This window comes from Heloderma suspectum, chromosome 3, assembly GCF_057233095.1.
Source record: "Heloderma suspectum isolate Gila_16-S chromosome 3, 16-S_ref, whole genome shotgun sequence".
Lineage (NCBI taxonomy): Eukaryota > Metazoa > Chordata > Lepidosauria > Squamata > Helodermatidae > Heloderma > Heloderma suspectum.
In genome coordinates, this window is record NC_139460.1 from 113,166,816 (window position 1) to 113,178,851 (window position 12,036).

General features: G+C 39.3%; 1 protein-coding gene across 5 annotated transcripts in view; it reads right to left on the bottom strand.

Annotated features, from left to right (window-relative positions):
• The window catches only part of CLCN4 (Cl-/H+ antiporter 4), a 68,257-nt gene that overhangs the window by 16,048 nt on the left and 40,173 nt on the right, over positions 1 to 12,036 (bottom strand). For all 5 annotated transcript variants that reach the window (XM_084844214.1, XM_084844216.1, XM_084844217.1 and 2 more), the window contains one exon: positions 1,648 to 1,834. In XM_084844214.1, the coding sequence (XP_084700340.1) occupies positions 1,648 to 1,834 (187 nt within the window). The remainder of the gene's footprint in view (positions 1 to 1,647; positions 1,835 to 12,036) is intronic.

The window sequence follows — 12,036 nt, forward strand, 5'->3', positions numbered from 1 at the left end:
TCTTTCCTCATTTTACAAAAAAAAGAAAGACAACCACTTTGGGATTATGGAAGTCTTAATACACAGTGTTTACAGTACATGCAAAATAATTTTGTATTCTTTTGTGCCAAAAAGGTATGGATATTCTTACTTGGCTTTAAGAGCCATGTGGTATCTACTTGGGATAGCTTGATTGTTTCATATCATTTGCTATGCAGGTTGTCAAAGGAGGAAACAAATCAAACCTTATATTTGGGGTTTTGTGCTAGGAAACAACAATGTAGTTGTTGTTTAATATTTGAGATATAGATATACATAATACACACACTTACGTATATTAAAGAATTAAAATCTGAAAGGAAAAATCTGTTAAAATTCATGGGATGAATCACAGGTAGATTTAAAAAAAAAATAATGTTACATGTTCATCAACCTAGATACAGCCTCAGTTTACATAACCTCATCAGTTTCATTTAACTGAATAGCTGTACTGATAAATGGATATAATATTGGTCAATTATCATGGTGGGACTGGCCATCACAGCTGATTAGGAAAAAATAATACATGGTGACCAAGCCCAACAACACATTCTGGACTTCAGGGACAGTATCCAACTGTACCATTCCATTCCATTCATTCTGAACTATGCGCAAGAGAAGAATCCAACTAAAGTTATTTGCACAGGTGCGTTTGTGCATTATGCTTGTACCATCCATTGTGGAACCATTTGCGCATAACTCTTGTGCAACCCACTGTGCAACCCGTTGCGCATTCCGCTTGTGCAACCGGTTGCATAACTGCTTGCATCACCGGTTGCTTATTCGATTTGGTGTGCAACCTGCTGCTTGCATAACTGATTGCTCAAGCATAATGGGCAACCACTTGCACAACAGAAAAATTCAGCAGAGCTCCACTAGCGCTGTTTGAGTTTGTGGAATGACACTGTTGGATACTGCCCTTGGTAATAGAAAGGATTTGTTGGTAAGGTGATATACTGCAGAAACAACTATACGTATCCTATGTTACAGGCAACATTTTGTTTTATGTTTGGTAATGTATGATTCTATATATTAAATACATTTTATAATATTAAAAATAGGCGTAATGAAATTATTATGCCTGTTAATACCACTTCATAACGTAACATGACACTCTAAACTTTACTACCCATATCCGTGAACAATGGATTCTTACTTTTCAAACATTAGCAAAGTATCGGAGGGAGCAATCTCATGGCCACTAGACAGAGGCTAGATGGCCATAGGATGTCTGGTTTTCCAGGAACTGACCTTGGAGCCTGCACTCCAAGGAGAACCGACCTCCCCCGACTCCGAGGCAGTGCAGAACAGCCCCATCCTCCATGATCACAAGAGGAGCGCAGAGCAGGCCAAAAAGGGACGTTCCAGGGCAGGTGGAAATGCCTGTACAACACATCCAATGTGTCGTACAGCAGCCTCCTCCCTCGCTCCGCCCTCCTGTGGCTAGACAGCCGCAATCGGCTGTCTAGCTGAAAATTCAGGGCACAAGAAAATGCAGGACACTCCTGCCCTGCTTTGGATAGGCGGTCACCTCTGATTTCAGAGGTGGCTACCTATCTGGATAGGATTGCGCCCTAAATGTCTTATCACATATAACAATGATTGTTGTTTAAAAATCACATATTTTACCTAAGCAGGCTGCAGCTCCCACCATGGCGTAAAGTCCTGGGGTAACACAGTCAGCTCCTGGTCTACACCAGTTCTTGAAGATGATCCAGTCATGGTGATGGTAGGCCAATTGCTCCACTCCTATTCCAACTATTCTACCAGCTATAGCTCCTACAGCCATACTGGGTATAAAGAGACCTGAAGGGATCTCAAATAACATAAAGGCAAGCAAAAAGTCAGATTCTCAAAAGGGCAGCTTGACTCTGTGCATGAAAATAATTCCAAATATTACTTCAAACATGCAACTGAATAATCAGTGATTGACACTGCTACTTAACTTCACCAAATCTTTTTCTCTTATCACAGATACACTGTGCCATTTAACTATCATAAGAACATAAGAACATTATTAGAGCAATACAACAATGGAACCAATTACCTAGGGAGGTGGTGAGCATTCCCACACTGGAGGCATTCAAGATGAAGCTGGACAGCCATATGTCAGGGATGCTTTGACCTGGATTCCTGCATTGAGCAGGGGGTTGGACTCGATGGTCTTGTAGGCCCCTTCCAACCCTACTATTCTATGATTCTAAGAGCCATGTTGGATCAGACAAAATGTCCATCTAGTCCAGCATTCTGTTCACACGGTGGCCAGCCAGCTGTCGACCAGGGAACCACAAGCAGGACACGAGTACAACAGCACCTCCTGCCCATGTTCCCCAGCAACTGGTGTACATAGGCTCACTGCCTCTGATACTGGAGGCAGCACAGAGCCATTAGGACTAGCAGCCATTTATAGCATTTTCCTCCAGGAATTTTTCTAATTCCCTTTTAAAGCCATCCAAACTGGTGGCCATCACTACATCCTGTGGTAGCGAGTTCCATAGTTTAACTATGCAATGTGTGAATAAGTTCTTCCTTTTATCTTTCCTGAATCTCCCACCAATCAGCTTCCTAGGAGGACCTATGTCAGGAAGCGTTGCTTTCACTTCAGTCAGAGCTCAATTTCCTATCTCCTTGGCTGTTCACTAGGGCTGGCTCCAGGTTTGAGACCCACCCCCATCCCTGGACAAAGTGCTCCTAAAACATCCCTGCCCCTAGTGGACAAAACAGGAGGGGAGAACATACAGTGGCAGTACAGGTAACACAGAGAGGCTCCCCAGAAAGTCATGGCCCTTCCTCGGACCCACCCCATTTCCCCCAACCACCGGTCTTTAGACGGTTTCTCCACTTGCATGCAGTTCCCCCTGCTTTCCAAAAGGCTTCGTTACTGGCAGTAAGACCCTGAAGCTAAAATGTGCTGGTAGTTTGAGCGTTTTAGCCCTAGCCCTTTTGTCTTCGGCCCCACCCATCACCAGAGTGCAGCTTCGGAGAGCTTCTCTGAAATGGAATTTGGCCCTTGGGCTGAAAGACGTTCTGCACCCCTGCTCTAGATGCTGCACTCCACGGATGGCTTTCCGAGCTCCCATGTTTGCCTCTCAGCCTGCCTCCAGGCTCTCTCATTTTCTTTTTGCAGCAAACAAGAGAGAAAGAGAACGGAGTCAGGCAGGACGTCAGTCCAAAGTGGGAGCTTGGAAAGCCAACCACGGCACATGGCGCCTGGAGTGTAGTGGGGCTGGGGAGTGGGGCTATGGCCTCCATAGTCTGGAGGTTCCCTACCCTTAGTTTAATCCCTCTTCAGTGCCCCCAATGTTGTGTCGCAGCTGAAGGGCAACGCTACATCGGACACACTGGATAGGATTAAACAGATTAAACTTGCTGCAGCTGCTGGGAGCTCTTTTCAGTGCCAAGTGGACAGTAAAAAATATCTTTTAAAGGGCCAAGTGCAAGCAGTTGCACTATGCTGGATGGACCCTTTAAGAATTTTTTTCCCCTTAGCAATTTATGCTGGGAGGAGTGGTGAGCGACTGCAGAGCCCATTTAAATTCCTCCCAATGTAGCTTTGCTCGGGAGTGAGGCTACACTGAGAAGGGATCAAAACACTGGTTCTGTTGCTCTCTCACTGCAGCTCCTTGGCACTCCTCTCAGTGACGCTAATGGGGAAAATTCAAAGAGCTACCCTGTACAGGCAGGAAGCAGGGGCAATGCACCTCGGCATGTGCCTGACGTTCACCCCGAACAATGTTTTCCCCACCACCCATACCTCTAGGTCACTTCACGTGGAGGCAACATGCACGCAGGAGTACAGATGCTCCTCTATAACTCCCAAGAGCCATGCAATTTATTTATTTAGTAGGATTAAGTGGCAAAAAGACATTACAGAATTTAAAGACTAAAAATGAATATTTATGAATATTTATAAATTATTATGCAGAAGATAGAATTTCTCACTTAAACACAAATTCCAAAAAAGGTTTAGAAACATAAAAGTCTAAAGATGGAGAGCCCTCAAAGAAAGTATGAAAAGGGCTATTATAACCGCATACAGTTGTTATAGGCCTAACCTATTTAAGACGATATAAAGAAAACCAGATTATATTTTTAAAAATCTGTCCTTGATTTGTTCCGTTTATAATTTATATTATAAATTATATTTACAATTTCTCAGTTTTGCCAATCTGGCTGCATTTCATAATTCCTACAACTGTTCTTGCACTATAACTGCAGCAAAAATCCATAATTACACTATTTTCTCAGGAGAGTGTTTGTAAGTGGATAATTTTTTCCCAGTGCAGAGATTATCTCCATGTTGCAAAGATATCATATATGAAGTCATTTTAGTCTCTATGTATTCTGCTGGAACCACAAAGACAATTGACTTCTTCAAGTGACATAACAACAAACAATGATACACCTACAATATCTGGTGGTGGGACTTTAAAGGTGAGATTTTATGACATGGGAAACTGTGACCACAGAACAATGACATGATAAAATAAAGATGAGGTAACTTTTTCCTACCATAACAGGGTCATAAAAAATCTCACCCTTAAGTTCTGTTCAGACTATCAAACACATGGTAGGTATATCATTTCACATTTTTAAGTGACTAGCACATCTCTTGCGAGTGTGTCTCCAGCCAAATTTTTATCCACAATCTTTCCTCTAGATATGACAAATTCCAAAACACTAGCCATGTTAGTTTATTAACACCTTAAAGGCTAACAGATTTATCGTGGCATAAGCTTTCATGGACTAGAGCCCACTTCATCAGGTGTGGTAAAACATAAATCCAATCACAGGGTGAGGTAGCATTCACAAGAACACATTATCAGAACGACAAGGGAAATCACTTGTCAGTGGCTTTTTCCTGTCATAAATTATATACATTTAATAGCACTAGAGTCCTGGGCCCAGTGCTCTTCAACATTTTTATGAATGACTTGGAAGAGGAAGTGCAGGGAATGCTGATCAAATTTGCAGATGACACAAAATTGGGCGGGAGAGCTAATACCTTGGAAGACAGAAACAAAACTCAAAGTGATCTTGATAGACTGGAGAACTGGGCAGAAAACAACAGAATGAAATTTAATAAGGATAAATGCCAAGTTCTGCACCTAGGAAAAAGAAACCAAATACACAGTTACAAGATGGGCGATACTTGGCTCAACAACACTACAAGCGAGAAGGATCTTGGAATTGTTCTAGATCACAAGCTGAATATAAGCCAACAATGTGATGTGGCTGCAAAAAAGGCCAATGCTATTTTGGGCTGCATTAATAGAAGCATAGCTTCTAAATCCCGGGAAGTACTAGTTCCCCTCTACTCTGCACTGGTTAGGCCTCATCTGGAGTACTGTGTCCAGTTCTGGGCACCGCACTTTAAGAAGGATGCAGACAAGCTGGAGAGGGTTCAGAGGAGGGCAACAAAGATGATCAGGGGACTGGAAACAAAGCCCTATGAAGAGAGACTGAAAGAACTGGGCATGTTTAGCCTTGAGAAGAGAAGACTGAGGGAAGATATGATAGCGCTCTTCAAGTACTTGAAAGGTTGATTGTCACAGAGAGGAAGGCCAGGATCTCTTCTCGATCATCCCAGAGTGCAGGACACAGAATAATGGGCTCAAGTTACAGGAAGCCAGATTCCGGCTGAGCATCAGGAAAACGTCCTGACTGTTAGAGCAATACGACAATGGAACAAATGACCTAGGCAGGTGGTGGGCTCTCCCACACTGGAGGCATTCAAGACGAGGCTGGACAGCCACCTGTCAGGGATGCTCTGACTTGGATTCCTGCATTGAGCAGGGGGTTGGACTCTCGTAGGCCCCTTCCAATCCTACTATTCTATGATTCTGGTTGCTTGTTTGTTTGTTTTAATAATACAAGTTCTTCATTATGAGTTTTCAGTATTTTTTCTGTGTCTACAAAACATTATTCCAAACCCTTAACCGTGGTAGATATCTCACTTATTTTAGTTAATATTTCTTTATCACATTCTTTAATCAGATTTGTTAGTGATACTTCTCCCTCTTTCTGTTTCTCTTCTATCTTTTTCAGTAATGTTTGCTGTTTCCTTAACTTTTTCTATTGCGCACACTTCAAATTCTTCAAATTCTTTAGTTATGAGTGCTTTGATTTCCTCTACTAATGAACTAGACGTTGCTGCTTCACCTTCATCCTTTTCTGCTTTTTTATCCTTCCTACCCATCATAAAAAATACAGGATTTCCCAAATGTAAGACCTGTTTCCATTCATTTTATAACAGTTATAACAGTTAATTCTGCAACTAATTCATTTAACAACAAAATTATTCAAATATGGAAAATATCAAATGTGAGGAATTTGTTAGAAAGTAAAATCATAAATAATAATCACTTCAATACATTCCTTTCTATCAGGGATCTTTAATAGATAATGATTGGGCAAAACCAAAAAAGGGTGATAGGTGCTGGAGATGTAAAATGCCTAATGCAGATTATTAGGGATTTACCAACAGCTTCTGTAAACTCCTCATAGTTTGTTTCTATCTGCTTGGTTTCCTATGTAACATTGTTAACATATTGATATTTTTTCTTGTTTTTCTTTTTTCCTTCTTTTTCTTTTTAGTAATAAAAAATGTCAAACTTAGAATTATATATTTGAATGTTAAAGGATTAAATTCGCCCATTAAAAGGAGGAAATTTGCTTATCTATTGAAAAAAGAAAGAGTAGATCTGATATTTCTCCAAGAAACTCATGTTAAAAAAGGGGATGAACAATTATTAAAGGCCCATGTTTTTTGGTTCTGCCCAATCATTAAGGACTATTGGTTAAAGATAATAGATTAAATTTAGATTATATCAGGATATAAACTACCTTTGGATCCAATAATTATTCTTTTTGGTTATGTCAAGGAACTTGTTCTATCTGATGACATAGAGATGATAGTGCATTTATTAACAGCTGCCAGAATGCTAATATCGGCAAACTGGAAAAAAACGAAAGCCCCTACAGTTGATGAAAGGATTATCAAAGTATGGGAAATAATATATATGGTTAAGTTAACTAATATAGTAAGGGTTAGAGAGGGAAGACAGCAAAATAATAGATTTATAGAAAAGTGGTCATTATTTGTAATGTATTGGTGTAATAAGTATCAAGAAAATGTACAGCCTTTTGTGTTATTGGGAACTTTGTGATATTTGCTGGTTTTATTGATTAATTTGATTATATGTTATTCAAACATATTGTTTGAGCTGTTGATAATGATAATAATAATAATAATAATAAAAAGAAGTACTGAAGGAGAAAAAAAATTCTATGATTCTATAATCCTCTCACTGCACATCACACTTCATTTCATAATACTAGGAGTGAATAGATCAAGTCTATTTCCAGTCCATATCAGTTTTGCATATGTTCAATTGTACCTACATCCTTCTCATTTAAAAAAAAAACCTGCATGAAAATTTGCATTTAAATTGTATGCCTTTCCCTCTAAAATGTCTTTCCCTATTTTGTATGTGTTTTGTGCCCATTTTTGTATGCCTTCCCCCCTAAAATTTTGTATGAATTTTTAAGCTGAGAACTCCATTTCACAATCCAAAGGATAACTACATTCTGAAGTGTGAATTAGGTCAGTTTACTTTAAAATGTGAACCAAACAAAATTCCCCAGTATCCAAACATAATTGTCTTGTGGTTTCAATCTTCAATATTTTCTTGCTCTTAAATGATGCCCACTGAGGATTGGACTTATCCAATTTCCAAAGTACTTAAACACAGTGGTTAAGATTCTCATTAAAATGTTTTTGCTTGGTCAAATTTCATGTATGAATTTGCCCCAAGTTTATTTCTAGCTACTTGTTCAGATTACATTTTCTATTTTTTGTAAGACTCAAAAAACTCTCTCCTCCTTGGTAGAATCTGATTATGATTTATGTACTATGGGTAAGAAGCATATAATATGATCTGTTTAAAAATCTAAAAATGAGCCCGTCATTTGGCGTACTTTACAACTCTATTACCACCCTTTGTATAATTTAGATTGGATTTGAATTACATGTCACATGCACTATAAAAATGTTAACAAGGAGCTTGACTTTTCATAGGTGAAATCAGGCAGTTCATTCCTGCATCCTACCTTGTCAAGAGCTTTGTGAATTACTGCCTTCCTTGTGAATTACTGCCTGAAGTGCAATCAAGCCACCATTCACTAAAGCAATAGCAAGGGAAAAGGTGAAATGAAAACATCAGTCATTCCACCTGCCCACTCCAACTTGGCGAGATGTACATTGAATGTTTTAAAAATAAACTATTTCTCAGGCAGAGGCAAAAAAAAAAGTGTGTGGCTCAGATTAATTTGTTTAGCATCAGATTTTGAGTCTGAGTACTAGCTTATTATTCTGAAGTTCAGTTAAAACTGAACAGATGAAGTGATACCATGAATTGCTTCTCTGTATAGAAAAATGAAAGGCAAAATCTGAAGAAACAGCAATAATGCGTGAATTGTAAAAACATCAGGATTTAGGAAGATTCAAAGACTTAGGGCAGGGGTGGGCAACTTGTGGCCCTCCAGATATTTTGGCCTACAACTCCCATCAGCCTTCACCATTGGCTATGCTGGCTACGGCTAATGGGAGTTGTAGGCCATAAATTACCCACGTCTGACTTACGACTTGGAAAGATCCATTAGCTTTTTGCACTGATGAAATAATCACTCTCTATGTTCTCATCAGGAGAATATGGCTAACATATTAGTTCTCAACATACCCTTTCAAATTCAAAAAGAGTGGTCATGCTACCCATATTCACCATATTCACAGGGACAAACCCCTCAAAAACACCCCAATGAGGATTGAGCATGCTCAATAGTCACATAATGTAGAATGAGAGATGAATAGAATGGGGGAGGGAAGTATGTCCTGCTGAGAGGAAATGGCTGGCTGGATCCCTGAACAGGAACACTCCTTTTAGGAGGGTGGATACACTGGGAAGGATCCAGCGATGACCAGCTGCTAGAGTTACTTACGTTGCACTAGTGGAAACCAATGGTTATGCAACATCGATAGTGCTTGCTAGTCTAACAGGTTTCCTGGGACATTGACATTGCACAATGTAAATAGCACTAGTAGCCAGACACCATTGGATCAGTCTCTCTGCAACATTTTGTTGAAGGCCGTACTTGTACATAATATTTATTTGTTTATTTATTTCAGAAAACGTATATACCGGTTTTCATTCATATATATATATATATATATATATATATCCCAAAGTGGTTCACAATAATGAATTCTTATTGAGAATTCATTATTCTTACCAGGAATTATTCACTTCCAGTTACCAATTATTCTACTGTGAACACCCTTCTGATCAGTATTAATAATGTGAATTAACACAAGAAACTATTGGAGCAGAATATAACAATTTAAAATGAGCAGCTATTGTATTTAAATCACTTCATACTGAACATTAAGTTTAGCTCATAGGTGTCTGCCTTATGATTTTCCAAATATATTTAAACTCCCAAAGCCAATTTAACTTGCTTATACCATGTCATATTCAGATTAATTTCGAAACCACATTCACCAGGGTGTTTGTTTGTTTGTTTGTTTTAAATCATAATGTGGGGGGGGGTCATATTTGCATTTGTATTGTAAAGATTGTACTGAATTCCCTAGTTTTTGTGAATGTCAGTTTCTCCTAAAATTCCTCATCACATCGAACCTGAAAAATCAGAGATGTCCTACCCTTGTATTCAAAGAAAGGTGATATAAACAAACGCAGAATTAAAAGAATAATAAAGAAAAGACTAGCAAATGAGAATACATTGCAAGTTATGATATAATGATTCCAGGTCCCTAAACAACTGGTACAAGGCCACCTGAAGGACCACCTTCACCTTTATGAACCTTCTTGAGCTCTGAGATCAGATTTCCATATACCCACCTGATATTAATCAGGCTGGCAACCATGAGAGATAGGGCCTTTTTGGTGGTAGCCCCATGGTTGTGGAATTCTGTCCTGGAGAAGGTGCATATGAGCCCTTCATCGCAGGCTTTAAACAGACTTTAAAGATCTATTTATTTCAGGTTGCTTTTTCCTAAAAAGATAGTGGTCCAATTGTGGTCCTATTGCTATGAACTAGTCTTGAACTGGTATTAAATGTTTAATCTTATATTGTCTGAAATGGTTCTATATTATCGTCTTTACTGCTATGATCATTTTTATGGCTACTAGGTTTTATTGTTTTTAATAATAGCTTGATATGATGTAGTTATGTCACTTGTAATTCTGATTTTGTTTTAACTTCTTATGGAAGCCACCTTGTGAGGATGTTTGACGTAAATAAAAAAGTGGTCTATAAATATCTTAAATAAATGATAAATACGCTACAGCAAAACGTTTCACAGTCATGGAACAACTTTTTGAAATAATCCCACAAAATTATAAAATGGGGAAGTTGCATTGGAACAGATTATCTCCCACATATTGTTTTTGAGGATGATCCATGAAGACCAGATCTGGGTTGGGGGCACTGGTAGTTTTAACTCTGGATTTTGGATTTGTGGGCCTGAACAACAACAACAACAACAACAAATGAAAAGCTGCAATGATAAAAGCAACAATGCTGAGTAAAACTTCCACACCCCACCAAATGCTCAGAGCACCAGCTGCCACTATTTGTCATGTGCTCTTCAAGCATGTCTAATACTTCCTCTACAAACTTATTCAAGTTGATATGCGATAGCTTTTTTTGCAAACAGACTAATGACACACACAAAAGAAACCATGATCAATCAGTGAAAAGGTTGCCAGCAAGTATTGGAGACCTCACGTACTGTGAACAGTTTAGGCATTCAGAATAGCTCTGTCCAACTTCATGTTCTGCCAAAACTTTCCAGTCTTTGGACATAATCCAAAACAAAATTAAAACTCTTCCTGTGTAGTGCCAATGGCATGACAAGCTGATTAGGCTGCCATTTAACATTGGTCAGTTATGCAATGACTCCACTTCCTGTCAGCAGCCCATAAATTCTCATTTCAGTCCATGGGTTTTAGAAAAGTTTAAGCAGCTGGTATGAGAGAGCTAGAGGAGGTAGAAGTTGAGCGTTGCCATAATCCTGCCACCTCAAAAAAATCCATCGCTACAATAAAATGAGGCACCGAGCTGCTTATACTGCATTATTTGAGAGCTGACCTTATACATCCACAGTTTACCTCCTCACCCAGGGGAAAGTTCATGCTTTTCTTGGTGCCGCCCCAGGGAAGAGCCATAGCTGAGTGGTCAAACAAATGCTTTGTATGAAAAAAAAAAAAGGCCCATGTTCAATCCCTAGTAGGGCTAGGAAAGGCTTCTGTCTGAAGCCCTGGAGAGCTGGTGCTAATCAGCACTGACAATACTGGGCTAGATGGACTAATCGTCCGACTTGGTAAAAGTCCTGTGTTCCTATGCATCTCATACTATGAGAGCCCTAGAATTCTACCAATTATTATTGATTTGACTACACAGGATACAGTGGTCTCTGAGCTCTAATTTACTAAACTAGGACGTATTGTGCAAGAGAAGACAAGCACAGTTATCAAGCAACTGTACTAAGCATTCAAGAAAATCCAACATGACAATTGCATCGAAAGAACACCACATCCTTTATTCTCACTGCATTTCAAGGGCATATAGTGGAAACAATGACTAAGAATAACCGGAAACCTTAAATTTATGTTTATTTAATCGAAGGAAGTTACAATCTAACCACCTCTTAAAGACATTCTAAAACAACAAGTAAGAACAGAATACTATGCATGTTTTGACAGAAAAAAAGTCCTGTATCTCTCAGCATTCCTCAGCCAGCATGGGGAATGCTGGGAGTTGTAGGACTTTTTTCTGTCTGAACATGCACAGGATTGTGTCCTAAGGGTCAGGCTTCTATTGCACCATTGCCCTGCCTCATTTGCAGAAGTCTATGGGGAGTCTCAGCGATGCCATCTTCCACACAAAGCCCTTCTGTGTTTTCCTACCACTTCTTTCATCTTTTTTCTTACCACA